The sequence below is a fragment of the Perca fluviatilis genome, chromosome 8 (genome assembly GCF_010015445.1).
Source record: "Perca fluviatilis chromosome 8, GENO_Pfluv_1.0, whole genome shotgun sequence".
NCBI classification, from domain to species: Eukaryota; Metazoa; Chordata; class Actinopteri; order Perciformes; family Percidae; genus Perca; species Perca fluviatilis.
In genome coordinates, this window is record NC_053119.1 from 22,346,930 (window position 1) to 22,367,824 (window position 20,895).

At 42.4% G+C, this 20,895-nt stretch overlaps 1 protein-coding gene across 1 annotated transcript; it reads right to left on the reverse strand.

Annotated features, from left to right (window-relative positions):
• Positions 1-240: 240 nt before the first annotated feature.
• Positions 241-19,934, reverse strand: LOC120564428 (overexpressed in colon carcinoma 1 protein homolog). The gene is made up of 6 exons (XM_039809372.1): positions 19,633-19,934; positions 13,949-13,973; positions 11,670-11,705; positions 5,621-5,700; positions 4,687-4,717; positions 241-4,564 (listed from the first exon to the last, which is right to left on the reverse strand). The coding sequence occupies exons 1-5, from the start codon at positions 19,670-19,672 to the stop codon at positions 4,713-4,715; spliced, it is 186 nt and encodes a 61-aa protein (XP_039665306.1). The 5' UTR covers positions 19,673-19,934; the 3' UTR covers positions 241-4,564; positions 4,687-4,712.
• Positions 19,935-20,895: the final 961 nt, after the last annotated feature.

A 20,895-nucleotide genomic window follows, 5' to 3' on the forward strand; every position in this document is an offset into this window, starting at 1 on the left:
TCCATGCACTCACAACACAGTCAATTATCGAGATGGAAATGTGATTGATCTTGTTGCAGGTGGACAAAAGACCTCGGTTAAATAATGACAAATGTTCTCCTCAGCAATCCTCACTTGATTTTGTCAGGCAGGCTGTCTTTGAAACTCGCTAAGAACACATGTAATCCCTCAAGTCTCAGGCTTATTGATTACAAAAGGCAGATGCATTTCAACAAGGACCACAATCAATAACCACAGCTGTCTTGGACAATATAAAAGTCTTTAATCATAAATAACTGAATCAGATGTTAATGGATGGGTTTCACAGAGGCAGTCAAGTTTTTTTTATTCTCCTCGTGTCAGCATCATTGATGAATAAGGTGATTTGTGATTTGAGAAGGAGTACATTGACATTCATGAGGAGCAGGTCATTTGAATGATGAAAAGTACAGTGTGAATGAAAGACACAAGGAAAAATAACCTACAATGAAAAAACCCGATCATTTCAGTCATTTCCTCTTATTATCATACAGCTGTCAACAGCATAAAGAGACACTGGTGGGTTTTTAATGACCACTCCAGGTCTTTCCAGTGTGTGAAGAGGCATTTCATTAATTAAAACAGTTCACAGCTGCTTTGACCTCAAGTAGTTTCTGTGATTTCTTTGTGATTGAATTACAAAACCTGAAGGATCTTATGTTTCCAAACATTAAAGGAGTAGTTTGACCTTTTGGAGAAATATTTGAAGGGTTCATTTGCAAAAACAGATGTCTTCATTTTTATTTATTTTTTATCTTCTTTTTTTATTCAATCCATGGAATATCAATTAAATTGATATTTGGTTGTTTTGATATAAAATCTCAATTATTATTATTTCCTTTTCATAAATCATGCTTTTTTAATAGTGAACTCAAGGTAATATCGTTCAAATTCCGTCGTCGTTAATTCCGTTTTATAATGGCTTTTATCTGTTTTTACAAATTGACTCTTTGTTTGCTTTCTTGTCAAGAGTTAGATGAGAATATTGATACCACTCTGAGACATGAATGTGGTATCAATCTTCTAATCTAACTCTCGGTAAGAAAACAAATAAATGTATTCCCCAAAATGTCGAACTCCTTTACAACATATGTTACTTCTCTAAGCATACTCAACCTCTACAACATTCAAACAACATGCACAGCTTTTTACGACTATTCCCACAATGTTCCAAGGCAACATTTTAATACAGAGGACTTGACTTTAGACTGTTATTCATCTACATTTTGTCCCCTTCTCCCTGTTAGATTAATTGAATAGGGCAAAGGCAATGACATCCATCATATACAGGAGGAACAACCATAAAGGGCAAAGAGGGACTGATAAAAGAGGGAGAGACAGGCGGCACGACACACTGTAAAAACCAAAGGCCTCTGTTAGAGACTCACGCGGGGAAACTGAGGCAGCAGCAGCGTGGAAATGTAGACATCAGAGAAAGGGACATCGAAAATATAACGTCTCAGGTGCAGTTCTAAATCAATGTGCTGTGGTGCTGTAGGCACACTGAAGCTCTTTTTATAATATGCTGTAAACTACACAATGCATAAAGAAGATCTTTGTATGTGCAGTACATTCTGTCTCTACCACAGGTGAACAGTGTAAACGCTGCGACAATTTGAGCTGACAAATTACTTGCAAAAGACACTACTGTACATGAAATCCCTTAGTATCAATGTAGCTGATAACCGGTGACACAGTTTGGCAACTAGTGGGCGTCATTCTTAAAGAAACAGACAGGAACAGTAAACAGTAAGCTTGTGTTCAGGCATGGTGAAAGAAGTCCCTGTTTTTATGCGACTGGGCAGTTGAGGCTACACAAACACACAGGCATGGAAAGCGTTTTGTGTAATGCGGAAAGAACATCTCTTGAATCTCAAGTGTTTAACATTGGCCTATTTCCACCCTCGTCTAGGGCCCTGGGGAGTGGAGGATGTTGTACATTCATTAGAAGAGAGAGCTGTCAAGAGCCTGGCTGACAAATGACCTTGGCCCTTAATGCCCGCCCAGCTGTAATGTGTTTTTTCATGGGGACTCTGTGCTGGTGATATTTTATATTTTTCTGATTGTCAACAGATTTCATGGGAAAAAGACTACAACAATGAATTGATCCTTCCTACAAATATACAGCCATAACATAACCTTTGCCTCATATAGCTTATTCCTCTGTACCATAGCCCTCCATTGTTGTTTAAGAACGATTAAAAACACAGTGAGTCACACCGTTGTACTAGGTGACATTTTCCTTCATGACGATGGACATGGGCATTGTAGATTATTTTTAGTCCCATATGCACTATTCACTCCTGACTACTGTTTAAGGTACATTTGCTAAAAACTACAGTGCAAAATAATAATTAAAATAATAATTAAAATGTAACAATATATATTTAATATGTTTTTACCTTGAATTTTTCTTCAGTGGGAAGAATGGGCTTGGTGCTTAGTGCCACATAAAACCAAAACCCCAAACAGGAATGTCATACCGGCTCGGACGTCACCCGTGTCAAAAAGGACAGGACGCAAGGTCAGCGGGGGGATGTCATCCCCCCTAGAATCTGAGGTTGGGTACAGAGCCCCAAGAAAAGACAGGCTTAACACAAGGGCAGCTGAAAGTAAAGGGCAGCTGACTTGAGAGAGATGATCATAAGCGAGCTGGATACCTGGAGACCACCTGGTCGATTAACAAGGCTAAGAGAAAGAGTACCCTAGAAGATGTGATGTAATGAAGATGTTTTCACTGAACCCAACAAACTGATATACACAGCCAAGCATCTCCAGTGATCCTAGAGATGCTTGGCTACAAGATGAACCTAGTACCCTGCATGGAGAAGGCGGCTAGAAGCTAAGATCAAGATCGGAGGGATGAGGAAAGCGGGTCTAGGAAGTACACCAAACTGTCCATACCAGAGGTAGTTGTGATAGATGTAGCAGCAACATCAAGAAATAGGAACATGAGAGGCAGGAAACATACCAAGGGCTTAAATCGGAGCTAAAGAAGATGTGGAATGTGAAGGCAACAGTGGTTCCAGTGGTAATCGGAGCACTCGGGACTGTAACCCCCAAACTGGGGGAGTGGCTTCACCAAATACTGCACAGAACCCTCAGGCTCTCAGGCCTCTGGTAGAGGAACCGAGCTTATGGGGATTTTTTATTTATATATATATAGTCTCTTCATGGGACTTGTTGACAATAAGAAAAATACAGTAAAGCACCAGCTTTATCCATCAAGGATTACATACAGAAAAACAAAATTCACAATAAAGTGTGATACATCATTTATAAAATAGATTGTAATAGAATCAGTTACAAAACAAAGTCAATAAACTGTAAGAAAAATGAGGGACGATAAAATACAACCACCACCTCTGCCTCTCTTAAAATGTTTCCTTTTTTCACAATTTTTTGCAACTGAACAAAATTTAATGAGATGTTTTTTTTTTGTTTTTGCTGTTACATAATAGATCGCATTTCATGTTGTGGGATAAGAACAGTGTGACTTCCGAGAAAGATTGCAAAGAGCTGTGTGAATTACCCAGAAGCACTAGAATCAGAGCTCCTGAGGGGGAAAACAACATGCTGCAGAGAGAGCATGAGAGCGAGAGAGAGAGATCCTCTAAGTATCATGACTCATATGCTGATGTTACACAATCAGTCTGGGGCACAAGTTAAGTGACAACACCAGGTACGACCTGGTTGATGCACTCAGGACATTTGGGACGTTGATTAAAACACTCTTGATTTAACTTAGTTATTAGCATTTAGACTCATCATTAAAACAGTGTCATTTTCCGTCTCTTTAGTTGCAGCAGGTCCCTGATTGAAATCAATTCTATTTTCAATAACCCTTTGATGTTCTGTGATGCATTAACAGGAATGTGTCTGTTGCTTTCTGCGAAACTCTCTCGGTGTCTCTAACTTTCTGCCTCTGCCACACAATGAATCATTGATGGCTTCTGAGAGAAATAACTGAGCAGTAATTATTATTGCAGAGGGCTGTTGGGAATGTGTGTGTGTGTGTGTGTGTGTGTGTGTGTGTGTGTGTGTGTGTGTGTGTGTGTGTGTGTGTGTGTGTGTGTGTGTGTGTGTGTGTGTGTGTGTGTGTGTGTGTGTGTGTGTGTGTGTGTGTGTGTGTGTCCCAGACAGTTAGTTAGTTATTTGGTTGGGTCCCCTTTCTCCTTGAAAGAAAGAGAACGTTCCAGTGCCGTCACCAAGAAGCCAAGATGGTTGTCACAATGCCCGTTGCTGCCACCCACAGCCAGTCACAGGGTGGATGTTTGTCTGCTCCCACATTTAAAAAAACATTTTTTTTTGCAGAGTGAAGGGTGATGATGGATGCCGTATGCAGACCTCTGCTGTGCGTCCCTGAGTCACTGTGCCACCCATGACTCCATGAGGCAGCGTCCTCAGATCCCCGGCAAGCTGTCCACATCCTCGCTTAATGACAGTGTTAAAGCCGTTATTCAGTGTGTGGTGAGCCAGAATAGGAGCACTTACATGCTCTCTGCTTGTAATATGAGTGTCTGTAGCTGAATGAATATGCAGGATCCTGTTGAGACAAAGGACAGAGTCATTGACTTTCATGTGAGTCGTTGTACCAGCTTCACTTTAAGAGACAAAATACAGAAGAGCAGGTGATGAGCTGAACAAGCAGCCTAGTTTTTAAAGTACCTGTGTTGTGTTCCCTTCAGTATCTGCTAGTCTGCAAGAGGGGGGAAACAGAATCAGTGCCCGGATATTTATAGGACAATTATTTGACAAATTTCATGTTCTTGTGTTTCCGTCTCAGTGTCAAAACACACATGCACTCTTCCCAGCAGTTTGAACTGGACCTCAGTGGAAAAAAGAGTCAGTAATCATTGTGCAAGAGGATAAGAAAATGAATCAATTCATTATTATGTTTACCTCGATGAGGTTTTAGGACAAACATGAGACAAAAAACACAAGACACAAGAGAAAAGAGAAAAGCCTTCAGGACTGCAAAATACAACAGCGAAGGTAGCAGTTTGTTTCTTAATACTGGCCACATAAAAAATGCAATGCCACTTTTCATATTGGTTCCATAGCTCTGTCAGAGAGGCAGTTAAATAAGTCAACAACTGTGACAGACTGAGAAATGGAATATGAAAATCAGTAACATGCAACACTTAATAATAAAGCTGATAGGAATAGTAAGGTGTACAGAAGCCCTGAGAGAAAGCCTCTTGTTGTCGAAATAAGGATTACAACAACAAACACAAAAAAACAATTAGAAAAAATTTGCCTGAAAAACAACATCTCACTTGCTGCTCATGGCTTTTGTAAAGGTGAAATAAAATTCCTTTATTGACTACGCCATAGTAAAAAAAAATGTTGTGTACTATATTCATCTTCACAGGTATGAAAACCCAAACTGTAATAGTAAAGGGAATGCTTCTCATTAAGATTCAGTAAAAATAAAGGTCAAATAAAACAATAATGCTGTAGGCAAGCAGGCTCGTGGTTTCATGGGGTGGTGGCTCAGCCACTAGGGATTATTTCTCTACGCCCTGAACTGCTTAACTACAAGCTGCTCATCAAATTTCCAGAATATGAAATGTACAGTATTAGTGTTGAAGATGTTTACCTTTACATGTGGACTTGGACTGACTGGCAGCCACAGTGGTCAGGTCTGCTGGTAGACCTACATATACGCCACCATAGTTCCTGACAGAGGAGGAGTGGAATGTAGCAATTAAAAGACATAAGGGTTTTAATTATGCTGTGGTGGTTCTCAATTGCATACACTTTCTCCTTTTAGCAATGAATTAGCTCTTTATGTTCTATTTCGTATAGGCTTCGCCCTCTAAGAGCTGTTGCTATTGGGTAATCCCTTCGCGCATGTGCAGTCGTGAAGATTTCTTTCGCGCCCTGTGCCCCGCACGCAAAATTACGAATCCCACTATGGCCACGCCAAGACCCGCCCTACGAAGCAGCTTGATTGGTTGGGGTTAGGCATTTGACCTCGAGTGGTTAAGGTTAAGATAGCCGATCGGTCAGGGGATAGGACCTGTACAAATGGGGTTACATTACCTCGCGTAAACATGGATGCCTGGCCAATAAATGCTATTGAAGAGCGGGTCTTGGCATGGCCATAGTGAGATTCGTAATATCGCGCCCCGCACTGGCCTCTCTTACGTCCGCAGATACTGTATATTAGGCCTACTGCTGCGTGACCAGAGATCTGCTCCCTATTTTTCTTAAGCGACAAGCAGTTTGAAGACTTCGAAGAACAGCGGTGTCCACCGGCGTACCGACTCACAGACCGGCTGTATCCTGCCGCAGGCTCTCCACCCGAGCTGCGAGGTGTGCCTCGACCCCTGTTCGCCAGGCTGGCAACCCGCCGGCCGCCAGCAGTTCTGTTCAGTTCAGTTCGCCGGAGCAACTGAAACGGCAGATGATGGCAGCCGAGCGGGCAGACAGTAAGGTAAGGATACCACCAGCGGCGGAAAGGGGATGTCTTTGGCGGGCACAAGGCCGTTGACTCAATCCCCCAAAGACGGTTCCCTTGCCGGCTCCCCCTCGTCCCCGTCGGGAGGACTGGAGGATTACGGAGTCCCGCTACGGCAACTGTCTCCGTTCCAGGAGGGGAGCACCACCACACCAGTGGCTTTATCCTCTTTTTCTCCTCCGCAGCGTGCGGGCTCCCTCCCACCGCTAATAAGGTTTTTGTTTTGGCTGTTCCCTGCTAAGGCTGGGGCAGTCACGAGGTGTAGGTAGTGGAGGGGATGCGGTAATACACCTCCTAGAGAGCGGTGCTTCGGCCACAACGTCGACACCGTGATGTCGGCTCAAGGAGACGGCGCCCCTCCAAGCCCTGGCTCCAGCTCCACCTACCGGCGGCACGGCCATGAGGGCTGGCGGGCAGCAACCACCTGGTCCAATCCACTCGCCGATGCGCTAACGGCGGCGGCAGTGACAGTGACGGGGCGCCGGGAACGCGTGTCTTACTCCAGCTAGAGCTGGAAACATAACAACGCTTTTAAGGGTCACACAGTTCCCTTGAAAAAAAGCAGTTTTCCCTCTCAGTCAGTCCGCCTTTGTCCCTCCTGAACATCTTGCAGCCACACTGTGTCAGAATTAACAAGCTCACACACCCACTCAGAGTCACCCGCGGCGCTACCATTGGGCCCGGTTTTAGGTCTGGGCCCGCCCATTTTGACCCAGGCCTATAGTGAGTAGTGAGTGATTTTCAGTCTAGCAGTTCATCCAATAAGCAGCCCGAGGAAAGCTTTGAGTGAAAGCTTCTCAGCCAATCAGCGGCTTCTACCCCACGTGTGGACTCTTAAGCCCGCCCACAGGCTGCATCGTCACCAGCAAGTGATCCAATGAAATGAAGGACGTTTGCGCGCAAGCTTTTCAAGCTAGCTCAATGAGACAGACACAGACCGTAGCTATTAGCTAATATGAAACGCAAAGCAGCTTGTTTTCATTTAAATTCAGCAAGAAACGCTCCGAGGAGTAGGAGGAGGACATTTTAAGTAACGCGATTACAAGTGACGAGTTACCATCCTGCTCGGCCGCCCTCTCCCCATCAAGTCCTCCCGTAGCCACCCTCCCTCACACCAGCAAGGCAAGTAGGCTAACAGTTAGGCTAACAGTTAGGCTAACGTTATCATTCGTGTCTGGCTGTCTGTATGCAGGGGGAACCCGTTTTTTTTGGCTTATTTTAACTGGCCCATCCAGTTTTCTGGAGGCCCACCTACAATCAAAATCCTCGCAGAGTGCGTGTTTATAGCCTACTCAGTCTTTCTCCACCTCCCAGCTGATTATGCGGAATGGTGAGAGTGTTGAGTGAACGGCTTGTGAGAACTGAACTACCGCTTTTCACAGCGGCGGGAAGGCACGGTACTCACTGCTGTTTAAACAGCCGACACACAGGCATGCGTGTGCCCGCTCTCTCGGTCACGCTCTACCATGGGCTGTGGTGACCGGGCACTCGCTTCTCATAGCGCGGGAAAAGCTCTGCGCTCTCTGTTTCTATGGCAACAAACAACACACGGCTATATGCTTCAATTCGCCAGCCTTTCCCCGGCTCTTACCGGCGTGGTAAAAGCTATAATGCTATCCCGAGTTCAGATAACGGCTACACAGTCTGCTGGGCATGATGTCTGCGAGTCCCGTGGTGGTTCCACTGGGCCTCCTCCACATGAGAAAAATTCAGAGATGGTTTAGTCGTCGGCGTCTCGACCCAAGACGACTCAAGAGGCGTATGTTGACCCCCCCCCCCCCTCTCTACACTCAGACCTGGCACACAGACTCCTGCTGTCACTCAGAGCGGTGTACATCCTATGGAGCAGGTTGGGGAGAGCGAAAGTGGATCTGTTCACCTCACGAGAAAATACACAGTGCACACTGTGGTTTTCTATGAAAACACGGGACAACCCACCTTTCGGGGTCGACGCCTTCTCTCACCGACCATGGCCCAGGACTTTCCTATACGCTTTTCCCCCGGTCCCTCTGATTCCTTGCCTCCTGGTACGCACCGATAGGAGAACCTATCGGTTATTCTGGTGGCACCAGAACGCACAAGCGCATCCTGGTTTCCGACCCTGGTTCAACTACTGGCGGGGTACCCATGGCAGCTGCTGTGGCAAGGGGACGCACTGTCGCAGCTGAACGGTGCGATATCCCACCACCCAGTGATAAGCCAGCGGCTATGGGTATGGCCGCTGAGCGATAGCACTTGAAGAGGCTAGGATTGCCCCCTGCCATTGTGCGCACTATACAGGGCGTGAGAGCCCCCTCCACGACGGCGTGTTACGTGGTGCGGTGGTCCGCTTTCCAGCGCTGGTGTGTGGAGAAAGGTGCAGAGCCCACATTGTGCACCCCGTGTTAACTTACCTCCAAACATGGGATGATAATGATTTGGCTCCGTCTATAGTTATACTACGTAGCGGCCATTTCGCCATGCCACGAGGACTATGGAGAGAGGTCAGTTTTTGTGCACCCCCTGGTGAAACGTTTTTTGAAGGGGGTCAGACGACAGAAACCTGCTGTGCACTCTCTCACATCTCAATGGGATTTAGCCCTGGTGCTCTGAGCTCTGGGGAATCCTCCTTTCGAGCCTCTGGCACAAGCCTCTCTTAGAATGCTGTCACTGAAAACAGCGCTCCCCCTCGCCTTGATGTCGGCTAAAAGGGTGAGAGTGATTTATGCGTGCTGTCGGTTTCACCGTCCTGCCTCTCCATTAGAGGGGACGGGAGCACGGGCACTTTACAGCCAACTCCATCATTTACACCAAAAGTTAATTTTTACACCGCATCATAACAACGGCAGAGGCGTCTCACCGACTTACCCGGTGCGCGCGTTATTCCAGTATGTTTTACGCACGGTAGACATCAGACGAACACAGCGACTGTTCGTTCACTACAGAGAACAATCAAAGGGTGCGGCTCTTTCGAAGCAGCGTCTGTCTCACTGACTGTGTGAAACTATCACCCAGGCCTATAGCGCAGAGGGAGTGGAACCCCCCTCAGGACATTCGGGCGCACTCCACAAGAGCGCTGTCATAGCACCTCCTCAGAGGCATGACAGTGGCCGACGTTTGCGCAGCAGCTTCCTGGGCATCCCCGTGCCCGTTCATCCGTTTTTTTATCTGCGTGGTGCGTCTGAGTCCTCCATGTCTCACGCAGTTTTACCCGCACTTGACGGCAGATGATGTGCTGTCAGGTTTGGTTTTGCTGTTGTCTCCATCCTCCTGCACTTGAGTGGCTATGAGGAATGCAGTTATTAATTGTGATATTAGTTTTTTGTCATTATAAAACATGGGCCTTACGATCAGTAATAGGCCTACTCATGATGATGACAGAGTTTTTCTCATCAAAATAATGTGTGTTTTGATTCATTAAACCTTGTTCAGTGTGAATAGGAAGACAAATTAGTCTATGTTCTGCTTGTGGACCTTGGTCGCAGTTGGCATCAGCTTCGCCCTTAACCCAATAGCAACAGCTCTTAGAGGACGAAGCCTATACAAAATAGAAACGTATTGTAACTTCAGATTCTATGAGTATAAGTATAGCCCTCGGGCCACCTGCTTCACCAACATTCGCTGAAGAAAAATGCTGAGGTTGGGAGCAGATCTCTGGTCGCGCAGCAGTAATATACAGTATCTGCGGATGTAACGGTACAGATCCATTTGTCCGTGCGACTCTTCTGTATCGCCGCGCTCCACTCTATTCCTATGGGTGACGTCAAGCGACTTCAACGTGCATGCAAAGCATTCAGGGAAGGCGGCGCTACATTTGAGAAAATGTTGCGCGTCAAAAAGCTGGCTGATGCCCAGCTTTAAGCAAATGAATCCGTTGAACGCGACGTGACTACCCAATAGAAGTAGAGCACAGAGGAGACAGGGAGAAAGTGGGATCCTTTTTCTGCTAGACGTTGCAAAAATGCAGTAAAGTGAGGAACGCCCATCAACGTACAAATGAGGGGAGGCGTCGCGACACCACGCGTCAGTCGTGTCGCAAAAGTGGATCTGTACCGTAAGAGTAACAGAGGCCCATGCAGGGCACAGGGAGCGAAAGAAATCTTCACGACTGCGCATTCACGAAGGGATAACCCAATTGCAACAGCTCATAGAGGGCTATGCCTATACTCATAGAATCTGGAGTTACAATACGTAAATATCGTTTTTCTAATTGTTCTTAGAAGATACCACTACTGTTTAAAAAAAAATCATATTAGGCTTTGTGTAATGTTGCTATGCATTTGATTGATAATTAGCTGTGCCTGGCTTTTTATCTCTGAGTTTTGCATCTTGTTAACAAAAGTCTTGCCATTAGATAATTACAAATAAGTGGTATAGCCATATAATCTATGGCAGGGGTATTCAATGTTTTTTAAGCCAAGGACCCCTTAACTGAAAGAGAGACGGAGCAGGGACCCCTACTACATATATTGTATAAAATTAAGTTGCATATTAAACTGGGCCTACAATAACGAGGGCAGCCTGAAGCCTTTATGCATACCTTTTTAGTGCATAGAATTCTAAGCTATTAAAATAATGATTGTTGGCATGATTTTATAAATATTTTTTTAATATTAAACATGTGGCACAGTGAATGCTTAAGATTAACTGTATCTGCGGATGGCTACCTTAGTGACTACCTTACCTATAGGCCAGTAAGCCTATCATCAATGTGTTTTTTTTTCACAAATAGACTGATATGTTGGACTTGTGTTAAGACATTTAAAAAAAAAATTTTTACTTAAAAATTTATAATTTGGTGGCCCCCCTGCAGTAACTCTGCAGGGTAGGTTTTGGCTGTTAGTTATGGACAAAGCAAAGGGCCCTACCTACTGTACCAACACCAATCTTACATACTACACATCTATCTACAAATCTAACATAGACACCCCAACAACCATTGCATAATTACATTAAGATGCTTGATATATACAGATAAAAATAATTGGCATTAATCATATCTTAAAATAAAAAAAATCATAACATCTGTTCTATTAAAGTGTCTCACAAGCCAACAGTGTGGCAGTATGCCAACATGCACAATACCAGAACAGTATTTTGTTATTGCATACTACAAAAGTGTATTTATATGAGTAAAATGTATCCACCTGGATCATACAAACTAAAAGTGAAGAAAGAAATGCAGACAATTATTTGAAGAAAATACCTTCTTTTCTCATCGTCTCCCAAAGGATCTTCTGTCCTGATTGAGAGAAGAAGCACAGGTCAGGAGCACAGAGGACAACAAACAAACATGAGTATAGTAAACACTGATGAGAAACTATTAAATAAAAACAATATTAATAAATTAAAATAAATTAAATAAATACTTAATCCTCAAAATGATCATTTGCATATCAGTTACTCACCCTGTGTTACATTACCTTTCAATTCTTGAAACTAAAACATGTTTCTCACATTCCTCCACAGTGAATGGAGATTCTTCATTCACCGTGGAGGCATGTGAGAAACACGTTTTCTTCCGTTAAGCACTGGACTGTGAAAGTGCATTTGCTCATTAGAAGAGCTCTTTTCGGAATTCTGCTAATCTGGGAGTTCTGAAAAACTGATGATCAGGCCAAACTGCCAATTTTTGTTTTAGGTCTGGAACAAGGCTACTGCCAACCAATTTCCAATTAGCTCTGTTTTTAGGGGTTTTGTTCTTGTTTCTTTGTTTTTTAAGGGCTGACATGACGCTCCACCACCTAATTCACTGGTATTTTTCCAACAGTGTAAGCTAAATAATTACTCTTTTGGGGTGTGTGTGTGTGTGTGTGTGTGTGTGTGTGTGTGTGTGTGTGTGTGTGTGTGTGTGTGTGTGTGTGATATGTTGTTGTGTAGCACAGTCTTAGAAACCGTTAGTGAGTCAGTGGTGTGCTGCTGTCAGCTCTCATGGGTCCTGTGCTGGCTGCTGAGATGATTATCAAGGAGCATACAAACACACATACACACACACACACACACACACACACACACACACACACACACACACACACACACACACTCCCTTATTCCAGGAAATGCTTTGGAAATGCTGCCCCTCCCAGAGCTTTGATAACTGTTGATGGCAAAGGACAACCTGTTTTCTACTGTACGTGACATTTCACAGAAAAATGTAATTGAATTTTCTAAAGCCGGAACAAATCAATTTTTTTTACCAAAAGAGTGGTTAAGCAAGAGTCTGTGTGCACCTGTTTAATGGTCAAGTATCTATTTATTTCTTTTATAGTTAATCGCTTTTATTACAGTGAAGTCTGTGTTTTTCAGTATTGATATTCTGGTATTTTGTTAAGCAGAGATGAGCCAACTTTCCAGTAAATTAAAGATTTTACTGCATTTATCAGTACGTTCAGTGTTGAGTTTGTCTATCTTCAATATACAACATTCCAAAAATATGTAGTCACTGCAGCAGGGATGTGCACTGCCCCCAGTCACGTGACTTTGTTTATATTCTCACACACGGAGCACCGCAAGCCCTTCTGCCTTCACGCGAGTTTTTAAAGTTATAGAGATTATGACAAATGCCCTGTGAATAGTAACCAAAAAAATCCACTTGAGCTTTGAATAACGTGCAGCTATAGCTTGTAACGTTTGCATCATGTCGTGCAGCATTGCCTTATATTAACGTAAAATGTTACGTTATCAACCAAAGCTAGTGACATAACGTATGTTGCAGCAGCAGAGGTGTTACCTTTATTCCCAGACAAGACACATATGTGTAAATCCCAAACTCGCTTGTTTCTTAAGTCTGCTGTATCAGTGAAGCAAATTGTACACATTGTTGTAGCAACATCTGCACATAAAAAGCCAAATCTTGTACAAGCACATATCCAAAGAACTGACATAATATTACAATATAAACATTAAATGGTATTCTTAATCATATTTATGCTTGAAAGGGATCTGAATTTCAATATTAAAGCTGTTCCATCTATGTTAAAACACATGCCAAAGGCACAGTGCATAATTTCAATGTGAAAAAAAAAACAACAACAACAACAAGAAAGTGTTGAGTTTCAAAACTTTATATAATGTAAAATGTGAAAGCAATGTTTTAAAAAACGCTCAAAGGCCCAATCCTTAGCTTATTTTTGACCATATTAATTATATTTAAATTCATATACATAATAAGGAATTTGTCTTACTGATTAAAAAAAGAAGAAATTAGCATTTTGTGTTAGTCAACTTATGAAAATATAGGTATTTTATTGCTGTGTACAACCATTATTTGAAATAAATATGTTTTAATTGAATGCTTTTATTTGCACCTTTGCTCTAACTGTATAATGTTTTAGATGACAATTAATTATTGTATGCTTGCATAACATCACTGTAATATCAGTGTAGACATAAATACTTTGCTACAACGAATACTGCATGAATTCTACGTGGGTAGATGAATGAAGCTCTATTGAGGCATAGTTAGAAAATTACTGATGTACTTACACATCCTTGGACACTTCTGCTGGCCCTGAAAACAGATGAAAAGACCAGATTCAATTAATCTTCATAATGAAAAGTATTGAAGGAGGTGTGTTACCTCACTAACAAAGACCACCATTCAAAAGCCATGGAATGTGAACCATACTTATGAACAACAATGACAGCTTCCACTATTTTATGTCCTTGGAGGCCCTAAGCCCTGATAGTGGAGATAGTGAGAGGGGAGGGACAGGTCAGGCTTTATCCCAGGAATGTAAATCTCTTGACCCAGACTATTTAACTGTAATTGTTAAGGCTGAATGTCTCTCTCCCTCTGTTTGTTGCATTCTCCTATCCTTATGCATGATGTGCTTCAGTTTTGCTTCTTGCGTGTTTGTGTAGCCTGTCCTCTTTTCAGGTTACATGGTGGAGATAAGGTCGTGTGGCTCAGGCACTAGCCGTTTGCCAACATCTGGAAGCTGCTTTACATCCTCCTGGATCCATTTTTTTCATCTTCACATTTTACGTATTGTTTGTATATGGATTGTCTATACTGTGATTTTAGTATGTTGGTTATTCTGTATACATAACATGTATTGCATTGCTAAAAATTATATATCTTATTTTGTGTTTTTTTCATGTACCTGATGTAGCAAAAAATGCCTCAATGTCTATTTAGGCTGATGTACAAGCCTATTGTATTCTTAGTTTATTTTGACGCAAATATTCTGCATCCCTATATTGGCCTTTAAAAATAAACAAAACTCAAAAAGAAAATACATAATACATTATTACAATACATATGTATACATATTTAAATACAGGATTTATACCTCAGTGCAATATTTTAAGGGCATTGCCACTTGTATGCACGTCAATTTGAGTGCCTAAGTTTGCAGTTTATAATGGTTTTCAGTATTTACTGTAGGCTACTCAAACTCTCTATATCGATTCACAACTTGCCTTTGAAGGGTGACAGAGGACATGTAAACTGATACAAGGCATACAGTGTGAAATGCCTCGATTCCAAATGACACCCGTTCTCGTGCTCATCCCAATACTGTTTGAGTATTTTATGATCCAACAAAAGCTCATTCCTTGCTGAACCACAGGCCGTCCGCTAAACTTGATTTCAATCGAAATGAGATCACAATGCATTCATTTGGAGGATAATCTAACATCCTGCTTGAACGTACAGTATCATATTAATAGCGGGAGAACAAAAGCCTCAATATTACCCTTCAATTATTTTTTCATGCCATTTTCCATTAGTGTTGAAATGTACCTTCAAAAAGAACACTACACGAATAAGATGGAAGCTGGATAATCTACATTTTACAGAAAGACAGTGAATTCCATCCTATTAAAAGGAGTGGAGGGGAGTTTTTTTCACTGTAAATGTTTGAGTCTGGTGACATGACACAGGGGTCTATTCAGTAGCCTGACAAAAGCTCATTCATGTCCAAGGGTGCACATCTGGGTGCATAAGACAAGGGATGAGCAATGTGATGTAGAGTGCACCGAGGCAGTCATTTGAGTTTGGTAAGCTTGAAATTTAAAACATTCTTGTATGACTTGAATCTTGACTTTAAAGCTAAGAACTTAGAATAAATGACAATATTTACAATGGCTTCTTACTGTATTATCATTATTTATCTGGTTATACATCAGCCTGCACTTATGGTTGCCCACAGAAATAGTTAGGGCCCCTGCGCCGACAGCGGCGAAGGCCCTATTGAAACTGAAGGAATTATTATTATTTTTCTTTTTCCCGTCAAATGAATTGCCTTTTTGAGGGGCTTAACATATTAAAAAACTCACCAAATTTGGCGGTCGCATCAAGTCTGGTGAAAGTTTACGTATTTTAAGGGTTTCGGGAATAGGCACACAAAAATGGCTCGCTAGCGCCCCCTAGAAAGTAAAGAAAATTGAGCCCCTGCAGTGCGTTTAACGTAGACTCACAAAACTTGGTACACATATGTAACATGTCATGATGTACAAAAAACTTCATTAGAGCCATACCCTAAACGCAACAGGAAGTCCACCATTTTGATTTCAATGTTCGAAATTAGTGCGATTTTGGCCATTTCCACATGTCGTACTTTAACGAACTCCTCCTAGAGATTTCATCCAATCAACTTCAAACTCGGTCTGTGCCATGTTAAGACGGGGAAACTTTTCCCCGTGGCGGGGCGGCCATTTTGTGCGTTTCGTCGCCGAAACAGGAAGTGGGTGTAACTCGAGTGTACGTTGTCCAATTACCTTGAAACTTTTCACGAATCATCAGAGTCCAACCCTGAGGACAAATAAAGGCCGATATTTACTTAAAGTCAAGCGCCCCCTAGTGGCAAAAGGAAGTAGGCCTAAAAGTCATGGTGCTATACTTTAACGAACTCCTCCTAGAGATTTCATCCGATGGACTTCAAACTTGGTCTGTACCATCCCAACACCTTAGCGATGAAAAGTTACATATGCATAAAGAACTGCACACACAACAGAGTCTTCATAAGAACTCTTTTGCAAAACCACTTCTTTTCCAAGCCTTGGAATGACTGACTTATGATTGAATATGTACACAACTTTGCATTTGACTGTAAAACAACAATATGGAAATGAATGAAATAAACGGAAAAGCGTCTGAGATGTAACATGGAAACTAGTAAAGCTCCTCTTTTAGTGTTTAGCGATGAACAAAGAAGTTGACTTAACTTGAGTGTACGTTGTCGTATCTGCCCGAAATTTCTCACAATTGACAAGGGTCCAGGCCTGAGGACACCTACAGGCCAAAATTTACTTTTGGTCATAGCGCCCCCCGCTGGCATCAGGAAATCTGCCTTATATGACAAACATCATCCGATTTACATGAAACTCAGTATGTGTGGTCTACATGTGATACTGAGCCGCCCCCTATACTATGACCACGCCCACTTACTCAGGCCACGCCCCCTTTGATAACATTTGAACCGTTTAAGGTAGACTCTTGTGTGAAGTGTTAATGAACTCAGCAGAGACTTCCTTATTCATTGGTGATGGCTTAGCCCGCCCCCTATGCTTAAGCCACGCCCCCTTTCATAACTAATGACCCGTTTGATGTAGACCCTTGTGTGACATATCATTGAACTCAGCAGAGAGTTCCTTTTTAATTGGTGATGGTTTGACCCGCGCCCTATGCTTTAGCCACGCCCCTTTTCACAGCTAATGAACCGTATGACGAAGAGTCTTGTGTGAGGTATCGTTGAACTCGGCAGGGAGTTCCCTTGTCATTGGTGACGATTTGCTGTGTCTGAGTGCCAAATTTTACACAGTCGCAAGGAGCGGCGTCCGCCGGTAACCCCGACGCGCACAGAGGCGCGAGGGCCCGTCCATCGCTGCTCGCAGCTTTAATTACAGTTGTTATTATGTAAATCTTATTGCTATATCTATTAAAGATGCAGTAGGTAAGACTTATAAAACTAACTTTCTGTCATATTTGCTGAAACTGACCCTATGTTCGAGTAGAACTACATGAAGCAGGTAATGAAAACATCAAAAAAAAATCTGGCTCCTCTGGCACCACCTACAGCCTGTAGTGCAATTTGCAAAAATCCACAGCTCCCTGTTCAGATGCGCCAATCATGGCCAGGGGGGGGTGTCTAACTGCGTGTCAATCACTGCTCATGCGCACGCATTCATTCTCCCTTGTGGGGGGAGGGGCTTAGGAGACCATTTGGGCTTTAGCAGAAAGGGGGAGTGACTGAGAAGTTGTCGATGTTCAAATTCTTTGGCAAAAGCCTGGATCTTCACAATCCTACCTACAGCACCTTTAACAACTACATTATATCATGTTAATAATGTTAGCAAGTAAATAAACACTTCAACATATAAATGTGTAGTGACACAATTATACATCTCCAGTTAAGGATAATATAAAACAGGAGATACTGTTATCTAAACTGGACAGAATAGAATAGTGTGGGAACATTGGTTTGTGTTTCCTACCACCGCTAGGGACGCTAGTTCCTCCTGTGGGTCATATTAGAGGGTAGGAATAAACAACCTATATCTTTGTGTGCTTTGGATGACTTGTTGAGTATTTAATATTATTACAGGAGTTATAGTTGGCGATTAATAGACACTGCTTACACCTACATTATAGTGTGTTCTAAGCCATTATTACATGTTTATATACTGCTTATAGATGATAAGCAGGTGGGTGATAAGTGTTACCAAATAAACACTTAAACATAAAACACAAATGTATAGTGACAAAATTATACATTATATATATATATATATATATATATATATATATATATTATTATATTATAAAATAAAATAGGGGATTTCTATCTTAATTCTACAGAACATGATAGTGTGGGGAAACAGTGTCGTTTAACCCTGGCCTGGTGTCAGCTGGCATGGACAACTACAGTGCAACCATTAGTCCATATTTGTCAAAGTGACAGGATTTCACACGTCCTTGTCATTGTGCTGAACGCTGACCTCAAAGGACCAGAAAAAGACCTGCTGCACTGAAATAAACACAGCTGCTGGTTTTCATAGACAAACAAGCCACACCTACGACAAACCCAGACACCTACTTAGATGTTGTTTACAGACAAAGTGACCTTAAACGTAAAGCAAATGATAACACTGGGTCGTGTTTCCCAGTAGTAGTCTGTGGTTCTGTTAACATGCCTGGCAAGCACTGATTACGTATCTGCACGCACACACGCACTCACACGCACGCACGCACGCACGCAGACACACACACACACACACACACACACACACACTCAAACACACAACATACTGCTTTAATGGGCAGCGGTGGTGAGGTAATCCTGCAGATACTTCAATCTAATTATTACCTCAATTTGACTGTGGTGCCCAGAGATTTGTTCAGTATAATTTAAAACAGGTATTGTATCAGGATAAATTACTCATGTTATATATTACACATATACATAACCACGCGATCCAATATTTCTCCATTAAAATGTGTCCTTCAGGCTTCATGAATCAAACCTGATTGACAAAGGCGGGTGAATGTCACTAATGCTGCTTGCCTTTTTTACTCAAAATCCATGGAAACTAGCACAAACACACCAAGAGAGAAGAAAAACCCATTAAAAAAAACTGTGAGCTACTGTATGGAGGACTTGCTTTTGTGTCAATGTATACCTTAGCATTGTAATTACAGTATCAAAGCGTAACATTCCTGAGGCTTCTACTCTGGTGTCTTATACTAGAATATTGGAGACCCTTCATGATCGACCCACCACCCATAGCTTTAGGAGACCACTGCACGCAATACACACACGCTACAGAGTGGGAGCCAGTATGCCGCAAACTGATGAACATTGGTTGGTAAAAATAAATACATTTTACAGTCATTTATTTTGAGACACAAACATATATCATGATATAAGGCTGTCTATTTATTTATTTTATTTTATTATTTTTTATTTATGAATGAAATCAAGACACTGAGAGGCTCACAGATAATACACATACATATGGATACATCTGAGGACATATGCTAAATCCAAGGCTAACCCAATACACTTCATTTACATTCAAAACACACTCTCCCCTTGGTGCAGATACAGTGACAATTCTCTCCCTCATACTCTCACCTATTATCAAACACACACATATATATATATATAGATTATAGATGCACACATACACATTCCTTAAAACACGTATTCCCTAAAAACACTTACCTTCTGAGGTGTTGGTGGCTGAGGAATTGCCACAACCCATTTTGCATCGATGCAGCCACCGTCCAAGCAGAGCAGAGATGCTTAAGAAGACGGAGGAGGAGGAAAGGACGGAAACCCAAAACACATCAGGAGAGGAGGGAGAAAGTGAGGAAGAAGGTCAAAGAAATGTCTCCCGCTGTAACACAGGGATCTCCTTTGGTCGTGTTCCCCTCCCCTCTCTTCAGTCTTGCACTGAGACTGAAGTGAAAGCATGGAGACAGAGGCTTTTATACACACACACACACACACACACACAAACACACACACACACACACACACACTAAGAGAGAGGGGAGAGAAAGATGCTATGCCCTCACATGATTTGCTCTTTTCCTCCACCCTGACATGGTTGCCCGGGAAACCGGGGAAAAGGAGGCGGAGGGCGGGGTGAGACTCAACCAATAGGGATCTCCGTATTTTTTTCAAAGGTGGAAAAAAATGAAATGCATTTAAGGGGCATCAATATATCAGCTTGTGTGTATGTGTATGTGTGTGTGTGTGTGTGTGTGTGTGTGTGTGTGTGTGTGTGTGTGTGTGTGTGTGTGTGTGTGTGTGTGTGTGTGTGTGTGTGTGTGACATCCTGTAAAATCCTCAAATTGTCTTTGCGTGCTCAAACATAGAGGACCTTTATTCACGCTTTTTCAAAAACAGACATACACACTGACACACGTACACACTTTGCTAACTTGCTTGATCTCCTGACAAGCGATGAGCTGAGAAAACCTTGAACAGTCTTGTAATGAAACCACGAGGGTCACGCTTAGGTCAAGACCCCAATAAATTCCAATTCAGTCACGCTGTTGTGCACTCTGACAAGACTAGTGTAGTCATATGAGTGAAGTTTAGACTGCCGGATGCATTTCATTAGCACTCACCACCAGTGAAAATAACTCTCAAAGTGAGGGGTGTTATGAAATCTGCGTGGCTGACAGTTAAGATTTTTAAATTCTTATGAGAAATTTTTAGTGACACATGCTCCGTCTCTGACAAAGCCTCCAAACTAAAATCCGAATTTCTGTGCTACACACAGACAGAATAATTGTTCACTCAACAGTAGAGTTAGGCTTCAGGATGAGCACAATTTGTACAGAAAAGTTGGTTTTCCACAGATGTATGAGATAAGATACTGTTCGATCCACCTTAAATGAATAATTTGACTATTTTTGGGAAATACACTTATTAAGAACTGGATACAGCGTTCGAGGCAGAGCCCCGTTCATTCCT

Bases quoted from the DNA above. Each gene is read 5' to 3' on its own strand.
- LOC120564428 (XM_039809372.1), bottom strand. From the start codon at position 19,672: ATGGGTTGTGGCAATTCCTCAGCCACCAACACCTCAGAAG. The intron at 13,974-19,632 runs GTAAGTGTTTTT...ATCTGTTTTCAG, and splicing joins AGCCACCAACACCTCAGAAG to GGCCAGCAGAAGTGTCCAAG. The intron at 5,701-11,669 runs GTATTTTCTTCA...CTCCTCTGTCAG, and splicing joins GGAGACGATGAGAAAAGAAG to GAACTATGGTGGCGTATATG.